Below are 20,910 nucleotides of genomic sequence, written 5' to 3' on the forward strand. Positions count from 1 at the left end.
TCCTATATGGTGCTCTAAATGTTGTCATATGACTCTACCTGGTGCTACTCGAAGAGAATAGCGACGTTCTCTAGATAATATGCACATGGATGCGCGTATTCGGGACTCGACGTTCCGTCCAGCATAAATAAACAAAAACTCACCGGAACTAAAGTCCATGTAAAGAGATTTCGAACAACAGTAAATTGATTCGTTAACGAGATGGTTGAATTATTAAACTTTACCGATAAACTGTAGCTCCAAACCGCACCCCACACCAGGTATTGGTAATTGCGCAATTTAGACTCACTTTTTCTCGCTTAGATGTTTTTTTTTTAAGGTCGACGCTCTGGAAACATATTTTGTAGCCAGAGCGGACCCGTTCCGACCGGTGTGAGGCAACACAGCAAAGACATTGCTTGGAGCGGTGGGGCAGCAAAAGCGGTAGCGGTGCTTATTGGAAGCGAGAAACAAGCAACAAAAAAGCTATGGAGTAAACATCTTGTAATGCCCCATTACACCTTATCAACTGCCGCAAACTGCCCCGGGGGGGAAGTTCCTCCGTTTGGATAGCGGGATCAACCGTGACCGTGGGCACAGTCGGCGGAACCCATCGGTGCCCGTTTAATCGTGCATCGGATGGGCTGTTTGTGAGTTACTGAAGAAATACCGTTCGAACTAAATGAAAACAGAACCCGGGAGAGCGCCGGACGTGGTTTGCATAACATTCGTGGCTGGTACGGCTGGGAATTTATTTTGTCTTTCGATCGTCGAGATTGATTGGCTCGTCCTGGGTGGTGGTGGCTTTTGAAGAAGCGCTGCACGATGGAGGTTTAGAAAGTGAAAAGAAGACTTTCAATTTTGACGTTTCACCGGCCATTGAATTGATATCTTTCATCAATATGCATTTTACGAAGTTTCGAACCCTCTCAACCGGCTTCTAAGCGTGTTTAGAAAGGAAGCGGTGTGAAAGAATCGATAAAGAATGCCACAAAGGAAGAGCGATCGAGGCGCGTTCTTAGCTTGATCTTTCGTTGCTTTGTGAATGAACAGACCCTGCGTGTGGGCGGAACATGTTGAAGACAGATAATTATAAACATATGCTTTTGCTGTGGCCGTAGAACAGTGAGTGATCTGTTATTTTTGTTGTTGTTGTTGTTGTTGAGGTCATAGTTACTGAAGCTGACAGCGGAAGCGGCTCCACTTGTTTAGGAAACATCCAAGACTCCACGGGGACTCGACCTGGCATCTGGCATTAGTTAAGGTAGCTCTGTGGCCCCGCTTCGTTGCTTACTTTTCTTGGGGCTTTTCGGGACTTTTAAACGATGCATGACGACGTCAGTGACGACAACATGTTTTACGAGATCATAACCTCCATGGCTGGAGAAAACGCTTAACCGTTCGGCTAGGCTTTCACATCTCAGACACACTTTCTTGCCGGCTTGTGCTCGGGGGCATAAACAAAACAAAAAAAAAAAGCTAGCATAGAAACATTTGTGTCAAATTATTGGTCGTCGTTTTGAAGCGTCAGCTTTTGCTCTGATTGAGCGTGACCAACGTTCCGCAACGAAAAGTCAACAACAAGTCTTTTGAGGGCTCGGACCCAACCGGGGGAAATCGACCGGTGCGAATCGGTGAAATGGAACTGCAAAATTAATATAGTGGAGGGGGGGGCGAGAGACAAATTATCCTGCCCGTTTCCCGTGCGTGCTGACCTGCATTCGTGAGCGAAACACTATCAACGCAAAGGAAGCTGACGATGACGATGGAAACGACGACATAATGTCAGCTTCCCCTGCGTGAAGGTCTGTGTCGTCGGGAAACCGAAACCTGGGCAATTAATGTTGTTTCGCCTTTCGTTAATGGATAACAGAGGGTTTTGGGAACGATTATGAGCTATGGTTATGCTGAACCGGTAGCACCCTTTCCGACTGTCCAGAGCGTTCTAATATTTCGGAAGGAAACGCAAATGTCAACGCTCTAGGGCGATTGGGTCGAGTTCGCTCATTCCCCCACCGCAGATCGGATGTGCTTGGCGCTTTGATCAGGTGAGCCGCAATACGATCCCGTCGGGGTGCGATCATGTGTCAGTACCGTCGCCACGATGGCCACGCTGCGGGTGACAAACAAATCGCTGTCAAACGTCGCCAACGTTGAAGCATAGCTAGCAAACCTTATCCACGGTGCATCCGCTTGGGCGCTCGTCGCTGTTTGGTCAAGGAGATGTGCATGTGAAGATAGGACCAATCCGGATCGGGTTACACCGGTGTACTGATCGATGTCATCGCAAAAATGGCCCCCCAAATGTACGTTTTAGCGCGTCAAAGACTCACGTTGCGGCATTAGCGTGTTCGGGTAGTTGCGCAACTGTTTGCCTTTGTGCAGCAAAACGGTTTCACGTAAGGAAATCGGAATGCATAGGTTGGTTGTGCATTAATTAACCTCTTTCTTTTTGCGGAGGAAGAACCTGTCCTTTGCACGGTGGGGCAGTGTTAATCTCATGTGGGAATCGTGCTACTACTTCATTGACGGTCATGGACAGGTTAATTGAAATGAATATTAAATGCTGTAATACTTTTGTTTTGTCTTCTCGTTTCAGAGTGGAGAAAAACTGTACATAAAGGTGGCGGATCTGCTACCAAAGTTCACATTTCTCGGTCCCAGTTTGGATGATGCACTAAAGCTCCAGAACCAACACGATGAATTATTACGACAGATACAGGTTGGTACAAACTGATTGCCCGTAGTTTTGATCGCTTGCTAATCGGGTTTTTTGTTTTTCGTTTTAGAACATGCCTACACCGCTGGAAGAGTTCTATCGAAAAATACAGGAAAAGATTGCATCCAACGAAAGACCCAACCCGACACTGATCGAAGAGATGGCCGCCTCGCTGAATGCGGTGTGGCACGACATCAAGCAGATGCTTGCCGAACGTCGAGAGATCGTCGTATTGAACGTGGCCTTTTTCGAGCGGCTGGGCGAAGCCTACGGGAAAATGTCCTCCCTGGAGGTGGCCTGCAACGATACGATGATCCCGATCGAAATCGACGCGGTGCGAGAGTTCCTGGAGTCGTTCCGGGATTTGCGCGGTGACATGCTCGGTGCAGTAGCGACAACACTTAAGGCAGGTCAGCAAATGTTGGACCGGTTGCGAGTGCTTGCCGACATAGGAACACTCGATTCCCGCCCGAACCACATCAAACTGGACGCGGTGCAAGCGATCGGTCAGGTGGAGGCGTGGCTAGAAGATCTCTCGAACAGACGAAACCAGCTGGAACAGGCGTGGATCTCGCGCAAGACACAGCTCGAGCAGTGCCTTACGTTAGCCATTCTAGCGAAGCAGCTGGAAGAGATTGAGCAGTGTCTTACTCGCGTACGCAGTCAGACGCTGAGCTCGTTTACACTCGGGGACTCAGCGCAACAGGCCGGTGATCTGCTAGAAACGTACCAAAATCTCAAGTCGGAAGCCGCCTTACTTCGTGACAAGGCGCTGAAGATCACCAGAACTACCGAAGAGCTGCTTACGAGTGGATGCTTTGCTGGTGATGAAGCGTGCGCCAAAGCGTACTCCGTACTGAACGCTTGCTCGGAGCATCTGGAAGAGATCGATCACCGAGAGTCCTTGTTGGGCCAGTCGCGTGAATTCTTTACCCGTGCGAGTGCAATTCTTAAGCGACTGGATCAGGTGGAACTGGAAGTGGCCGGAACACCCATCAGACCGGCGTCACCAAACGATCTACCGGCGCATCAGAAACTGCTGCAGGACATCCGTGAGACGATCGGGGAGGTACTGCAGACGGGATATTCGCTGGTGGATGATGTTGGACGCACCAAACCGGAGGTGGCCGGCGTACAGACCATGATCGAGCGTATCGAGCAAAGGAAGCTGCACTTCGAACGTTACTGCAACGAGGAAAGCGAGCGAAATGTTCGAACGGCACAGGCATTGAACGATTTCCTGGAACGATACGGTCAACTGTTCGCCTGGCTCGAGGAGGCGCGCGATGAACGGCTTGTTCGTGGCAGTGCCATCCACTATATGGGTGAAAATGTGGTTGAAGCGAAAGATTGTCTGCTGCTTCATCACCAGTTTCTGAATGATCTCGAGGTGGGTGAAGAAATAGTTTTACAGTATTGACTTTCTACGTTTAACAACAAAGAGCACATTCGTCTAGCGATCTTCTCACAGACACAACGTACAAGTTGCATGCAAGTTGAAGATGAACACATGGAAACAAATATTCGATTGCATTGATCATTGATCAATCGATCAAATAATGAGTCTTTGCTACTAAGAAGTCGTCTAAAATTATGTTCGATCGTAGTAGATGTAGAATCAATCGAATCGATGTAGATCGATTGTTTAACACGATGCTATCGGATTGCCCTCCAAGTACACAGTTTCAAATATTCTTCATCGTATGTCTCTGTTCAGATGTTCGTTATAATTTATAGACTTTTTGGCAACGTTTTCTTAAGAACCAAAACAGGAAGCAGAAGCGGCTGATAAACCCATCCACATTGCCTGATGGCGAAACCAATCATCATGTAACAGATGTTGATCGTGTTGTGGATACGAATGGACTGAATTTACCGAGAAATTTCGCGACGTGAAGCATATTGGGGAACTTGACAACTGTTCATTAATCCGCCCGCCTTTTACATTTTCTTTCCCCTTCCCTTTGCTTCGTGCTTCTTCCAGATCAAAGGCAACGCTATTAATAACTTGCTCGTACGGTTGACGCCCAGCCTGGAGCATCTTGCCGACGAGCAGCGTGATGACGTGCAGCGTAAGATCGATCTCATCCGTCAGCATTGGATCGCGCTGAAGAACTGCGTCATCGAGCGGGTTGACCTGCTGAAGCTGTACATCCGCTTCCACCAGGAAGCGGAAACGTTGCGCAACCAGTTCGATGCCCACGCCATCCAGTTCGCCACGTTCAAGGACAACCCGGCGGACCATTCGCTCATCCTGGCAGCTATCGCGAACATCCGCCAGACGCTGGAGAGCCTGCGCCCGCTTGGTGGGCAGTGTCTTGATCAGCTGCAGCAGGTAGGTCGCATGTAGTACACCGCTAAACACCTGTCATCGTACCCAGAAAATAATGACGACAAAACGATACTAAATAACGATTTTGGGCGGGAGGAAAATGGGAGTAGTTGGAACACTGCCAGCCGAGTTTCAGCATGTTTGCTGTTTGTGCCTGATTGCTTGGAGAAACTCGGTGTGGGGTTTTCTTTGCTGCTTGCTGTTGCTGTTTGCTGTGTGCGTATGCTTGGGTATGTGTGCGTGTTTGGGTTTGTGCGGTTTCAACGGTCATGGTGGTCTTGCGGTTTTAACGGATGACTGCCGTTGAATAATGAGCCAACGCGGGCAAAGTCGTGGAAAATATCACAGCCGAGTAGTTAGTAAAAATAAATTAAATGCTTTCCTTCTCATCAGGCACACGATGGAAGCGCAATGGAGAAGGGTGAGAGGAGGGAGGGGGGGGGGGGGGGGACAAAATTGATGTCCGAGAGGGTTTGCTTCTTTGCATGCGGGGTTTGTTTTTGCTTATTCTTACGCTCTTGTGCCTGTAATTCGATCGGTTAGACACAGGAACGATGTCAGTGGGATAGTTTCATGTTTCGGCAGTGTGCAACACACCAAATCTCGCATCCCGTATCATGTCATATTCGCAGTCCTATTCCTGGTTTCGAGCGGGGTTTTAGCACGAACTTTGGCATTAGATTCGCGCAGGAAAAGGTGTTAAACGATCTGTACGTGTCTAATGCTATTTGAGAGGCGTAAGAATGTTGGAGAGTTATTGATTAAAAATAGCTGTTGTACTAATTAAACTCGCAAGACATTAAGTCCACCGGCAGGCTTAGTGATCGCTTCGATGCTGACATATATTCGCATTTGCGCTGCCATTGTTGCTCTGAACGATTTGCTCCAGAAAATTTGAAGCTCTGCTTCGAATCGTACGGTGACGCGGTTTCCTTCTCGCGAGCGGTGTATACTATAGACCATTTGCTCGGCGGTCTATCATTCCGGTCGCCACCCGCACTATTTCCAACGGGTGTCAGCCACTGCTACGCGCACGAGAGAAAGCGAATATAATTTCGTTATTCCTGGCCTCTGGTCGGGTGGTTTGCGAGTTGCGCCTTCCTGCTCACGCTCCATTACACTTGCTTATAGTTAACGGTGTTTCCGTCTCTCTTGCTGTATCCGTACGGTACCGCCACAGATCGGGGACGCATACTTGCAGAAAACTCGCGCAGCGCAGTGCGTCGAGCGGACACTCGCCGAATTTGCCGATCGTCAGTCGGCCGTCAGTAATGAGTGGGAAAGCTGGAACAGTCGACGACGCACGGAGACCACATTGAAGGAAATCATGGCTGCCAACATGGAGGTAAGTCAATGGACAATGGCACAACCGTTCTGGAAAGCCCGTGCTACACTTCCATTTGTAACGATTCGTCTTCCGGCAGACATTGGCTGTGGCGTCGAAGCTGGAGGAACAGCTGTATCCAATCTTTAGCACCGCGCTCGACAACCCGTCCGATCTGGTCGAGTTCATCGGCCGCAAACGGGCTCAGCTGCAGCAGGATGTTAAAGCTGCCGAGGCGGATCTGACGCAGCGCTTCGATACAATCGCACAGCTGGAGCTGGCGGGTGATGCCGGCACCGAGCAGGACATAGTGGCGGTGAAGAACAATCTCAACTCTATCAAGACAAAGCTCTTCTCGCTGGGAGCCGACTTTGGTGAGCTGTCAGACGCGACCGAACACTTCCTGCGCTCGATCATGCAGTGCCGTGATAGTATCCGGGAGTACTTCGGTACCAAGCACGTGGTAACCGATCCGGGCAGTGTTGAAGCGATCGCCGAAGGCTACGAACAGTTTAAGCAGGCTACGATGGAGCATTTCCGTGGTTTGCTGCAGCAGAGTGAGCAGATCATTGAGCGAGTGAAAGCGTTGGAGCCACCGGGGGCTCGGGAGCTTGATACGGACAAGATCATCACACTGCTGGAGAACTTGCGCACGTACTTTGAGTCGCAGACAGAGTCGGAGAACTGTGAGCTGAAGAAGCAGCACAGTGTGCTGGCCTTTGATCGTGAGTTGAGTGAGGTGCGTGCTGCGTTGCGTGCGGAAGTTGATCGACTGGAGCGTGGACGGGGCCAGTATGGTGAAAATGTGGGTGACGCTCAAAGAACCAGAATCGCTTTTGAGGAACATGCAACTGCACTGCAGGTGAGTACGGCTGGCGTATTACATGGTTAAATCTTGTACAATCGTATTGTTCCGATGAAACAGTTTTCCTGCTCTGATTTGACGTTAGTCAAGATATTACCAACACATATGTAAGGTCATGAACGGTGCAATTCACAAGGTCACGCTTCTAGCCGCGATGAATCGTGCAAATTTATTTCGCCGCTTGCATTTTGCAAGTACGACAGGCGCCATCTTCATGAGTTTACCACTGCTTTTCTACCATTACCTTTCGATCGTGCCAAGCCGCACATTTGCATTGGAATAGCGCTCTCGCTGACACTAATTACCGACCAAGCGATAAAAAATACCGTCCTACGGGTGCAGGTTGTCGAGATTTCTTTCGGTATGTTTCGAACCCGACGCTTTAATGTTTTTGATTTCTCCAACAACGGCAGAAAAAAAGTGCGACCCACGGCGTATCACGTAGATGAAGCAAAGCAAACAAACCTCCGGCGCTCTGCTTTCGGCTTGTTGGCGTTACATTTTGGGTGTCATAAATTGTATTCCCACCGGCTTGCTTCCCGCGCGTAGGTGTGAATGGACGGGTGGGGGTTAGAAATAGATGGAGCGTACGGTTCACGTCCGATGAAGGATGTCCCCGCGATCAACGCACAGCTGTTGATTGGACCAATTATTGATGGGCACACCCGGTGTTTGGTGTTTCCTTGGCACACACGCAGGGTTGGGGACCTATTTTTAATATCACGATACGAAGTAATCGTTGTGGATGAAGCAATCGATAGCTCAGTGGGCCAAGCGCAAACAGTTTTCCGCTAAAGATAGCAACGAATAAAATACGCTGCGATCGAGCAAATGCTTGGCGCTTCACGCACACAGGGTGATGCAAAATGTTTTGTCTGCCGTAGGGTGGTACATACTGGGCAGAATTGCACTTGCAATACGATCTGCAGGCAACGGCGTTGCGCAAATGGGCGGGCGGGAAAAACGTTTGTTTTTGTTTATTGGCTCGGGACAGTTGAGGTTATGCTTTAGTTGTGCTGGGTCAAAGTACAAAGCAAGGGCTGTGCAGTGTTTACAGTACCGAGCGAGCGTGTTTCATCATTGTTTAGGGAAGGAACGCGATTTTACAGCCATCCTATGCACTAAAAGCGAACATCTTTGGCACTTACAACGCTATACCGGGAAGCTGGCAGCAACTTAGGGTAGATTTGATTAGGAACCAACCATTTCCGAACGGTTCGTTGATGGAGGAGTGTTGTATTATTTAGACACGGGCGTACAACATCTACTACAACATCCATACGAAACGACAATGTTTTGGTTTTTCTTCTCAAAATTTAGTCCAAAACGCTCGGGATACCCGGTACGGTGGCGTGCCACCACAAGCATTCATCCTTAAATCCATCAACCAGCGATGCGGTGCAACGTTTCGGCAAGCGGCCCATGGTGAACGGTTGCTGCGATCGTGCCCGATGACAAGGGACAGTGTACGCGACGTGTATACCGAGCTATGTAAATATTTATAGAATTGAAAGATTTGTTTGTTCTGGGACGGCCCACGGCTTGAGCATTGGGCCGTAGACGGAGCGATGGCAAGCCGAACTGGTTCTGGTGCGGCGACCCGATCTGTGAATGACGAATGAACCGTCTGGGGTCGCATCCGATGGTTTCGGGTACACGCCATCAAGCGCTCATTTCTCTGTCACTAACAATTAGCGATCGGCGCACCTGTTGCGGGTTCCACGTGCGGTTTCCAATTGCGTCGCGTGATCATGCGTGACATTTAATTACTACGCCCACCTTTTGAACGGAGGATGTCAGGTTTCGGGTGTTTGAATTGAGCAGAGGATCGCGGGGTGGTTGGGTAGGGGCGAAGGAGATTCGTAAGATATTTGCCAAAATGGTGGAAGGATCGATAAGACTAGTCAGTGTGATCTGTTGGTTGACTTATTAACCTAAGGTAGCGTATTAATGGAAGGATTTTTAATAGCGCTACAGGATGATGAATGTTAATGAATTGATTAATAGCAGTTTAGATGAATTGAACATGCACATCTCCTCTAAACCATGCTTACCTTTTACGTATGATTTATATCCTCTTCATCAGGACCTTGAGCGTCGAATCGATGCATTTATCAACACAGGAACGGAGCTGGTACGTCAGTATCCCGAGACAAGCCCATACATCGAGTCGGAAACGCACAAGATACGTAACGAATGGACCGACCTACTACGCAAGCTGGACGAACATCGTCAACTGTACAGTATCGCGATCGAATACTTCGAGTTAATAACCACGGTAAGCTACTTAGTGCCAGCTCATACCAGCTGGGATGATACTACAGTACTGCTTTCCTTCACAGATTGAGAATCATTATCGCACACTGAATGCGGAACTGATTAATGCCAACAATAAGCTCACCATACTGAACAACGTGGACGTGGCAAACGATCTGGTTGCCCAGGTGGACGATACGATTCGTACGCATGAGACACGGCAGCTGGATGCGTTGAAAAAGATTGCCAACCTGTCGGCACAGCTGTACGGTTCCGATAGGACCGTCACCTTGTACACGGAAAATACGATACTTTTCCAAACGTTCTACAAGATCAAAACGGAGGTGTATGAGCGATCGAAGGAGCTAGCAGAGCAGCAGGCACGACGCGATGAGCAGCAGCGTCAAGAGCAGCAGCAGCGTGAGCAGGAACAGCAACGCTTGGAGCAGTTGCAGCGAGAACAGGAACAGCAACAGCAGGAGCAGTTGCAGAGGGATCAAGAACAACAACGTTTGGAGCAGTTGCAGCGTGAACAGGAACAGCAACGCTTGGAGCAGCTGCAGAGGGATCAAGAGCAGGAACAGCAACGGCTAGAACAGTTACAGCGGGAGCAGGAACAGGAGCAGGAGCGATTGGCACAGCTTCAAAGGGAGCAGGAACAAGAGCAACAGCGTTTGCAGCAATTAAAGAGAGAGCAAGAGGATGAACAACAGCGTCTAGAGTTGCTAAAACGAGAACAGGAACAGGAACAACTACGTTTAGAACAGTTAAAGCTAGAACAAGAGCAAGAGCAACAACGTCTGCAACAGCTGAAGCGAGAGCAAGAGCAAGAACAGCTACGAATGGAGCAACGTCAGCGCGACGCAGAGCTAGCAACGCGTAATGAACAGGAAGTGACTGTCGTGGAGGATGTGAAAATCACCACCACAACTTCCCACTCCACTTTACCGCATCAGCAACAGTCGTTCGATGTGCAAACCATCGACGAAGAACAATACCTGCAGGAGCCACAAGTTCCGTTGGTCATACAAACCGTCGAGGAGCAGGTACACGAGCAAATTCATGAAGTCGTAACCACCAGACAGCCGGAAGCGAGCTTGCGCGTGATTCAACCCCTGGCCGATGTGTGCGTGCAGGAAGGGCAGCGTGTGCGTCTGCAGTGTGTAGTGGCGGGCGTACCAGATCCAACGATCGAGTGGTACAAGAACGGCATCAGCGTCCAGGGCAATCCCGACTATCGGACCAGCTTCGATCCGGCCAGTGGTGTGTGTACGCTGATGATCGACGAAACCGTCACTGCGGACAGTGCAGATATTCTGTGTCGCATTGCCAACGAAGCTGGCATTGCTGATACGTCCGCCCGTTTGCTCGTGACGGAGGCTCCACCGCCACCAAAGCCCGTCGGTACGGCACCAACGTTCACCATGCGTCTTCTAGATGGAGGCGTTGCACAGGAGGGTCAACCGTTCCAGTACGATTGTGTTGTCAGTGGTCAACCGACACCGGCCGTACATTGGTACAAGAGTGATCAGTGCATCGATGGTTCGCCCGACTATCGTCAGTCGTATGATCCTGCTTCGGGCGTGGCGTCCTTGCGCATCGAGCAGGTCTACCTTGAGGATCAGACGCATTACACCTGCCGGGCGGTGAACGATTGTGGATCGGACGAAACGAGCACGTTTCTCACGGTCAAGCGTAAGTATTGAAAGCCGATTCACGCGCCGATGAAGCGATCAGACTGACGTTCGGGTTTCGAGTGTGCTGGTGGATAACGGTGCAGTAGTTGGTGTTGCAAGAGAATGTGCTTCGCTTCTATTAAGCGATGTATTGGGACAGTGCGAAAGAAGGATTCAGAAAGTACGTGTGTATCGAGTGTAAACTGACTTCACCGTTGCATTTTCGATGGTTGCGATAGGTAGTGATCGTTGCGGAATTGATGATGGAGACGCCTGGTGCTTAATGTACAAGTGACCAGGCGGCTCCATTGAGTGGTTTTTGAGAGAAATGTGAAATCGCATTACCAGTCTAATGGGCATTCAGTAATCGATAATCTTGCAAAGTTAACAAACCCCCGATAGATATGATGCTTCAAGTGGTAGAAGAGTGTCTCATAAGAAGGGACGAATAGAACACTCTACACGCGTTGGCGTATTGGAACACTTTTGGCACTTGACGGTTCTAGTTTATCCACTTGCAATCTAAATCCACCACAAAGTCCGATGATTCGCAGCGATCAGGTGAAGGCGAAGGGCATACCCCCCGCCTCGTTAGCGATGCTCCGTCACAGAAATTACACGCATCGTAGCTAATGGTGCGTTAATCTTTTGCAATAATTCTCTGCACTCAATTGAAGAAGACAGATGAGGTAAATGGGAAGCTACTTAGCGGTTGCGTGCTTAAGAATCGTGCATCGTCCGACCGTCGGTACGTCTTGGCCGAACCGATCTTCTCGGTTTCATTTGAAATTACACGCTCGATCGCATTCCTATCTGTGCGCGCGCTGTGCCTCTGACCGTCAGCGTGTGTTGGCTGCACTAGGGCCGCTACATTGTAGCGGCTTAGCCATAAGCCACATCGACTAGCGATGCATCGCATGTGATGGTTATGTATGCGGCGGTGGAATATAATTTGCCTGCGATAACAGGAACGGGGTTTGCGAACGATATGTGATGCTTGAGTTTTGTCTACCAGAAGTAAAAAACAAACCTCAAGGGGGGAATTTCTAAGCAAAACGGAACGAAAGCAGCGAAGGTACGCAAATGCTTGGAGCTATTTTTGAGGACCTGAAAAGTGCGCGCGTCCGTTGGTAGTATTTACCGATAGGGCAAACACACCGAAAAAGAAGCCACTGTAGGTGGTGGTGTGTCAAAGATAGAATGGCGTTTAGCACCTACAACACAACGAACGATCAGCTGCTCGCACCTGTTGGTCTGAGCCGCTACAGGCAAACACATGAAATGTCTGCTCAATGTGCTCGCTAATCCCGATGCTAAGCCCGATTTAATTTCTTCCCTGCAACAGCGCTGGAACCGACCGAATTTCCCGACTTCCCGGAACCGCTGTCCAATGTGATGGCGCGAGTGGGACAAAAGATACGGCTTGAGGCGAAAGTCAGCGGTACACCGCAGCCGGAGCTTATGTGGACGCACGATGGCAAACACTTCACCAACCGTGAGGTTAAAGTAAGTATCTGGACGCACCGGCGGGAACCCATTAAATGTCACAATAAATCTTTTTATGTAGGTTTGAGTTTTAACAGCGCTATTGCTTTCAGCAAAAAAACAAAAACTACAACTCTGTTGTGGAATTCTCGGCAGCCAAAACACATCAATGCCTTTTTAATAGCATAATTACACAGAAAAAGCCTTCAAAACGTCATCCCCCCCCCCCCCCCCTTACATGATTCTTGACGATGCGGTACATTTTTCCGGTGGGATTCGCCGCCTGCGCTTCAATTAAGTCATCCAGTGCGGGACATCGTTTCGGGTTGTCAAACGAATTAGCGCATTCGCGTCACATTTCCCGCGCGTGTTGCCAGTGTTCTCTGCCCCATCCTCACACCACCGAGCAGGATTGGATAGTCCTTGTTTGTTTGTGTTTGTGTCCCTGGCGTGCGTTGTGTGTGTGCGTGTGTGCGTGTGTGGTACTTAGAGCTAGCTGTACATATGGCGTTTATTCCTAGCTTTAGTGGTCCCGAACACTCCTCTGCTGTAGTTTGACTGTTGTTTCCCCGTGCGAGATGTTCCTCAAGTCCCTCGTATTGATGTTTTGTAATGTACGATTGTTGTTGATTGTTGGGTAATGTGAAGGTAGCGCACTACTCCAACGTCTCCCCTCCTACTGCCGGGTTCCGTAACAAACGGGCATTTATCGTTATTTATTTCACGATATGTTCCAATTCTGTAGATTTTAATTATAATGGTTAAAAATAGATAATTTTCTCTCTCGGTCTAGCCGGAGGCATCGCGACCGGACTAGACGTGCAGAGACCCGGTGCCGGTGTGAGCGATGTGTGAGCGGTGTTCGCGCATGCTCCGGTTTACCGGTTAGTAGACGAAGCATACAGGCGCAGATTGAACTGGTGACAAACTGTCCCGAGTCTGCCGTGCCAGATGAGGGAGGCAGGCAGCCACCAACACTAGCAAATGCTGGTGCTATGATGGCACTGGGCGATGTTATGACACCGGCTGATGTTGTTCGAAAGGTGTTTGTGCGCAGCCGTGCTGTCGTGGATGAAAAACGGGATCAGTTCCAGAAGATGAAAGATGTTGCACGTACCGTTTGTTTGTGTGTCCGTGCACAATCGTGAGCTGCAATACCAGAACGTGGGAGAGAAATACAGCTTTGTTGGGAGGTAAAATGTGCGAATGAACTAAAAGTACCTTGAACTCCAAGAACTGCAGCTATTGCTTTGACTTCAAACGATCGTACGATGTCCTTGATTTTGTTTCCTTCCAACATGCAGTTCTTGACTTGCGTGTTATTGTCGCAAATGTTTACCGTCCACTTCCACCCAGCCCTATGTGAGGCTGTAACTGGAGCAGTAACACGTTGAAAGAGGAGAATGGTCGGTTGAATGAACTTCTCGCCGTCCAGCAATCCAGGCAAGGGGTCCACGGGCCATTAAAAGCTGAACATGAAAACAAGTGTCCACATAGTGGCGATGGTGGAAATGTGAAAAACGGTTCGAAAATACATCTTCTCTCTTTCGCCCATTTTCACCGTAATGTCCCGGCTCATCTTTCACCCGCCGCAGATAGACCTGCGTTGAGGGTAGAGATCGTGTCGTTCCACAATGTCCAATGAGAGGTTTTATTTCTACGCGCTTGTTTGCGTTTGTATGTGTGTGTTGAGGCTATAAATCAGTATATGTCTTGAAGGAGGATTAGCCTTCGGTTTACGCTCGGTTCAATCTCGGTAACGATCTGGTACAGAGTGAGACGAGAATACGTGTCCCCTGTGGTTCCGGGCTTCAGGTTGGGAGGTTTTTTTTTTCTCAACGTGGATATGCTTCCCAAGAAACACATAGACCACCAACGGGCATTACGACGACAGGCGCAAACGGTGTGACTACTACACCGGCAAACCATTCACTACGACTACAGCGCTGATGATGGCCCTGGGGGAGTAGAGTTCGCTACTGAATGTGTCCCGTTCTTCATTTTAGTTCTTCTACGAAAACGGCCGAGCGCAATTGGTCATAGACGAGGCATTCCTGAAGGATGCTGGTGTCTACACGCTGACCGCCAAGAATATCGCCGGTGAAAAGTGCTGCTCGTGTAATGTGGTGGTGAAGGGTCGGCTACCGAACGAAACCAGCGACTCGGAACTAGCAAGCGATATGGAGCCAGTGAAGCCCGCGGTGCAGCTGCCGTTGCGGGATGTGTCAGTGTTCGAGGGTAAACCAGTGCGGCTGGACTGTGTGATTGTGGGCCAGCCGGAGCCGGAGGTGATTTGGTATCATGGCGAGCGGCCAGTGAAGGAGTCGACCGACTTTCAGCTACTCTTCCAGGGCGATCGCTGCTCGCTGGTGATCCGCGAGGCCTTCCTCGAGGACGCGGGCGAGTACCGGGTGGTCGCTATTAATAGCGCGGGTGAGGCGTCGAGCCAATGCTCGGTGTTGGTCACACCGCTGAACACGGCCGAACCGGCGGTACGGCAGCCGGCCGAGCGTGTGCTGCCGGTGGTCGGTGCACCGCCGCGCTTCGAACGGCTGCTAAGCGACATCCTCGCGGACGAAGGTGAGCGGGTGCAGTTTGAGTGTGCTGTGAGTGCGGACCCGCGGCCAACCATCCGGTGGTTCGTGAACAACCGCGAAATCCCAACCGATGTGACCGTGTCACCGCGCGTACACTGTGTGGTGCGCGACGACGGTGTAGTGAAGCTGATCATCGAACGGGTACTGCCGGACGATAAGGGTGTCTACACGGTGAAGGCCGCCAACGTGTCCGGCGAGGCAAAGTGTTTCTCCAACCTGATCGTGAAGACGATCAACGCGCCCGAATTCGAGGCGGTGAGCACGCCCGCCTTCCTAACCGAGAGTGTGGTATGTCCGACGTTCCGTGAGCTGTTTGCGGATCGTGTCGTACGTCAGCACGAGCCGACCAAGTTCGAGTGTATTGTGATCGGCAAACCACAGCCGAAGATACGCTGGTTCTTCAATGATCAGCCAGTGCAAGGCCATGATTTCCTCGTGTCGACCAGCGGCGATCGACAGGTGCTCACCATACCCGAGGTCCGTCCGGAGCTTACCGGTAAGATCACCTGTTACGCGGAGAACGAAGCGGGCAATGCACAATGCGTCGCGATCGTACAGCTTCTCGAGCAGCTAGGCTCGGAGCAGCTTCTCGGACCTGCTCCGATGCCGGAACTAAACCTACCGCTGACCGAATCGATGCAGCAGGTCGACACGACCGGTTCCTCGTGTGTGACACTTCAGAAGCACGTTACAACCAGCTCATCATCATCCTATTCCTCCTCTTCGATGGCCACCATCCAGCAAAACGGTGTGGCTCACACCCACTCGGAGGTTCATGCAGAGTCGGCAAAATTGGATCGCTCGTTCCACCAAGAAGGCGACCAAGCCCCGCAAGTGGCTGAAGCAACAGAGCATCAGCGCTACGATAAGGTGAACGATCAACCACCGACCGTACAGCACGAGGCGTCCTCGTACGTCGGTGTCGCTCCGAACCTCGAATCGATCATTGCAAACTCGGGCCAGATCAGCACGGGCAAACCGGCGAGACGCAACATGGCGCCACGGTTTGTGACGCCATTCAACGGCAAGATCGTCGACCAAGGTGCTGACGTCCTCATCGAGGGCATTGTCGATGGGTATCCGACACCCGAGGTTCACGTCACGAAGAATGACGTTGAGCTGCAGCCGGATGGGGAGCGAATCCAGGTGTCCTACTCGCTCAACAAAATCGTCGTCGAACTGCGCAATGTATCGCCGCTCGATGCGGGCCGATATACGGCCACGGCTTCGAATGCGGCTGGAGCTTCTACCACTACGGCGGATCTGGTAGTCAAAAGTAAGCCTTCCTGTCTGTTTTACTCCAACCAATCTCAATTCCTGGAGAATCTGATAAGCTTCCCGATGTTTTGTAAAGCTGCCTAGTGTGGCGTGTTTGGTGGCATTTGAGATATTTAGGCGTGAAGCAGGGATTTCTTGGTAGAAATCATTCAAAAATGCCTTTTACAGATGGATGTCAAGGACTGTCAATGTGTCCAAAATTATGTCCAAATTTCGGAAAACAAAGTTTTATCGAAACTCATTTGGGGAACATGATTGGAAAAAATTAAAACTAAATCTTTGAATGCACTGGAAGCTTATCGGTGTCTGTTGTCACCTTCTCGAATTGATTACTTTCCTCGGATCCATCCCGGGGCCTTCTCTTTCCCTATATTCACCACATATTTTCCTCTCTCTGGTTTCACGTGATCGCCCCATCCCATCCTGCATCTCGTTCGTTGCGGTGTACATTTCGTGTCCAACCCCTCGATTCCCCAGAATCCATCTTTCCGCCAGTGTTTGGCAGACGGCTGCAGGCGCAAACCGCCCGCAACGGTGATCGGATCGTGCTGGACGTGGAAGTGTCCGGCACGCCCGAACCAAGCGTCGCCTGGTTCAAGGATGGCCGCTCGGTTCAGGATGCGCTCGCACCGGGCAGTTACGCACTGCAGCAGGTGGGCTGCTGCTTTAAGCTGATCTTCGAGCAGGTCACAATGGCCGACACGGGCAAGTACATGGTGGTGGCAACGAATGCCGGCGGCGAAGCGCAAAGCACGGCCGACATTGCCGTGTTGCAGTGTGAAAGTGCGGCACAGCCGGCACCACAACCCGCGCCCCAGAAACATGTCTCGTTCGTGGACATGGTTCAGCAGCAGCAGGTAAATACGAGACATGCCGCCCAAGACGGTGTGCCTGTGTGGGAGTGTGCTTGCGTGTGTTTGCTTTCTAGTGCATCAGTAGCAGGTGTGCGTGTGTGCTTTGCTTAGTGGTCACAACACTGTGACAGATCGCCATATTTTCCAACGCCATCTAGTAGCAAAGTAGTGGTCCGCCATTCATGAAGACTTCCCTGCAATCCTCGAAACAAGCACTCGGATTATCGCCGGGCGGTTGGATCCTTTCATAACCGATCATCTACATATTCTCTCTCTCTCTTTCTTTCTGCTCTGATCTTTCTATCTATCGTTTCATTCACGATATGTTTATGTGAATCGAATTTCATCGTTATCACGCCATTCCACCCCCGACATCTGCACATATCTCGACAAATCAAAACACACACGGGTCGCCCCAAAAATAATAATAATAAAACACGCACTTCGCAATCGCAAAATGTCACCTCGCTCAATCGTGTCACGTTCGTCGCACTCGCTTCGTGCTTGCTGTCGCCACCGGCCCCCACTGCCTGGCGCCGCCCCGATAGCCCCGTTCGGATGAGGCGTTCGAAGGCGAGGGTGGTGGTTTCAGTGCCCGGCAGGAGTACGCGAGCGAGGCGAAGCTGCACGGACCGACGACGGAGTCGACGATCGTCACGGAGACGCGCCGCACGACCGAGGCGACGATGCGCATGGAGCACAAGATCAGCTTCCCCGATCTGCCGGTGCGTTTCTCGCAACGCACGCAAACGCCCACGGTGCCGACGGTGACCGAGGGCACGAGTCCGATTGCTGACCCGTCGGCGCACCAGAGCATGGGCACCAATACCGAGCACGTACCGACCCGGTCGGACGCAACGCAGACGGTGACGGTCGACGTACCGATTGCACCAACACCGGCGCAACACGCACCGGCACCGGCTCAGCCACCGACGATGGCGAACGTTCGGCTCCCAGCTCAGTCCGAATCGAAACGGGAGAGTAGCAGCATCAGCAGCAGTACCACCGTTGTGCGCGATCGACCGAAGTCATTCGAACCTCTGTTGCAGCAGCCGCCACCGCCGGTCAACGGTGATCTCACGGCACAGTTGGTAGGTGCAGAGGTGTCTTTAAAGCTTCCACCGCCGCCGCCACCACCAGCCGGTCACGGTATGCAGAACTACCCGCCGGCGGTGGAGGGCAAGCGGGTGGACTTTTTGAAGCCACAGCCGGAAACGATCCCGACGCCCCCAATAGGAACGATGTTTCAGTCGGAGGTGGACGGATCGGCACCACCGAAATTCCCGCATCCCGAGCCGGTTCCGAAAATTGCCGTGGCTCAACAGCGCCCCACACCGGGCTACCGGGCGAGACTTTCGAGTCTGCCGGAGGCACGTGCCCGCAGCAGTTCTCCCCGGCCGTCGGCTGACGCGATCGCAATGGAACGGTTGTGGTCGTCACCGAAGGCGTTCGGGTCGTTTGGTTCCCGGGCGGCTGAAGAGCCGGTGTCCCAAGTCTACCGACAGTACCGACCACCGCCGACCGTCTTTTCATCTTCATCCTCTTTCACCAAGCATACTACTACTACCACCACTCAACAACAGCAACCACCACAGCAACAACAACAACAACAACACCACTATTCGACACTTCCGTTCGCACGCAAGCAAACGAAACCGCACCAAGTGCACAACACCGCTAAAGCTCGTTCCGATTCGATTCGATCCGATTTTCAGCCGATATACCAGCAACCCGCACCAGCAGCTGCCACCAACGCACCAACCCCGACCCAGATGTACTCATCCTTCTCCTCAACGCAGCAGTTCCAAGCGTCGTCGACGCTGGCACAGCAGCAATACTCGCAGTCTTCGATGCAGTACCAACCGTTCAAGCCGTCGCTCGCTGTGGAGGCACCTGTTCGTGCACCTTCACCAGCCCCGGTGCCGACCTTCGTACCGAGTCAGGCAGCGCCCCCACCAACCCAGAGCTTCCCACCGAAGATTACTCCCTTCAAGCCGACTCCAGCTCCTTCTGCTGCACCGTCGATGTTCACTGCGCCAGCACCAGCGCCAGTGTCTGTTCCGGTTCCAGCTGCTGTTCAGCCATTCAACGCAGCAGCACCTGCACCAAGCTGCACGTTGACTCCGATTGCTGGAGCTACTCCAGCCTTCCTGGCTGGTCCGTCCTACAACCAGACGCCGCAACCGTTTAAGCCGCTTCCGCCACCTACTATTACGCCTAGCGCACTAGGTGCCTCCACTCCAGCTGCTGCTCCGCAACCGGATGCGTTTAGCCAGGCAACGTACGCTCCACAACAGCCGCAACCGCAAGCATACGCACCACCGGCTCCAGAGCCTACTGGTCCGATTTCATTGCCTCCGTATCAGGAGCCACTTTCGTTCTCTTCGCAACCTACCGTGGAGCCACTGTATCCTGGTCAGCTGGGCTATCAGCAGCCTGCTCAACAGCAGCCCCCACAGCAGTACCAGCAGCAGGTGGAACAGCAGCAGCAGCTGTATCAGCAGCAACAGATGTACCAGCAGCAGCAGGTGTATCAGCAGCAGCAACAACAGGTATACCAACAGCAACAGCAGCAACAACACTTCTACATGGAGCAGCAGCAGGAGGAAGAGGTGTACAAGAAGAAGTCCGTGAAGGAGACGAAGAAAATCTTCGAAGAATCACTGCTGCAGCAGCAGGCCGCGTACGGCGAACTGAAGGCACCGCGTATGGTCCAGGGCGTTCGTTTGCCCGTGGCAGCGCCGTTACCGCCAGACTTTGGGTACGGTGCGATCGCGGAACTCGGTCTCGAGCCAGGGCCCCAGCCGACGATGGGCTACGCTCCGAAGGCCTCGAGCGAGCGCAAGAGCTCCTACTACCGGGAGCAGATCGAGCAGTCCTTGCTGGAGAGCATGGACAAGGAGCCGGAGCGCGTTCCGGCAGGCGGTGTCAAGATTATCCCGCCCAGTCCGCGCAAGAAGTCGAAACCGTCACCGACGGCGGTGGGACAATCGGACACCGCTGGAGGAGCGCCTGCGCCGTTCGAGCAGCCGGCAGAGCTGCAGCAGGGCCTGGGTGCCAAGACCAAGAGTCCGTTCACCGCCACCGAGAGCGAGTACGAGAGTGACCTGGACGGTACCGGAGCCCGGCGCCAGAACGGCTATCTGGCCGACACGGAAGAGGTCGTGCAGAAGACGGCAGCCGTGTCGTTCGAACAGCAGCAGACGATCGAGAGCTTTAGCAGCTCGAGCAAGGTCGAGTCTCACTCGTCAGTCGTCAGTGAGGTTGTCCAGCAACAGTCGGCGCAGGTAGCGATGGTTGAACAGCAGCAGATGGGCCAGGAGCAACAACAGCTGCTGCAGGAGGTGGCTCAACAGCCGATCGCAGCAGAGGAACTGGCGCAGCCACAGGAGCAACAGCAACAATCCGAGGAAGTGACCATCTCATCGTCGGAAACCGTCCAGAAGGTTCGCAAGAAACGCATGTGTTGTGTTGTGTTTTTGTGTGTGTGTGTATGTGTGCGCAAGTTCCTTATTGCGTCCCGATTCCGTAACTGCTTCTTGTTG

General features: G+C 51.8%; 1 protein-coding gene across 1 annotated transcript in view; it reads left to right on the forward strand.

Annotated features, from left to right (window-relative positions):
* The window catches only part of LOC128715344 (titin), a 137,026-nt gene that overhangs the window by 11,540 nt on the left and 104,576 nt on the right, over positions 1-20,910 (forward strand). The window contains exons 2-13 of the mRNA XM_053810227.1: positions 2,579-2,701; positions 2,769-4,088; positions 4,683-5,033; positions 6,211-6,375; positions 6,455-7,216; positions 9,306-9,497; positions 9,562-11,170; positions 12,497-12,657; positions 14,643-16,509; positions 16,989-17,368; positions 17,914-18,456; positions 19,081-20,811. Of these exons, the coding sequence (XP_053666202.1) occupies positions 2,579-2,701; positions 2,769-4,088; positions 4,683-5,033; positions 6,211-6,375; positions 6,455-7,216; positions 9,306-9,497; positions 9,562-11,170; positions 12,497-12,657; positions 14,643-16,509; positions 16,989-17,368; positions 17,914-18,456; positions 19,081-20,811 (9,204 nt within the window). The remainder of the gene's footprint in view (positions 1-2,578; positions 2,702-2,768; positions 4,089-4,682; positions 5,034-6,210; positions 6,376-6,454; positions 7,217-9,305; positions 9,498-9,561; positions 11,171-12,496; positions 12,658-14,642; positions 16,510-16,988; positions 17,369-17,913; positions 18,457-19,080; positions 20,812-20,910) is intronic.

The sequence above is a fragment of the Anopheles marshallii genome, chromosome 3 (genome assembly GCF_943734725.1).
Source record: "Anopheles marshallii chromosome 3, idAnoMarsDA_429_01, whole genome shotgun sequence".
In the NCBI taxonomy this organism is placed as follows: Eukaryota; Metazoa; Arthropoda; class Insecta; order Diptera; family Culicidae; genus Anopheles; species Anopheles marshallii.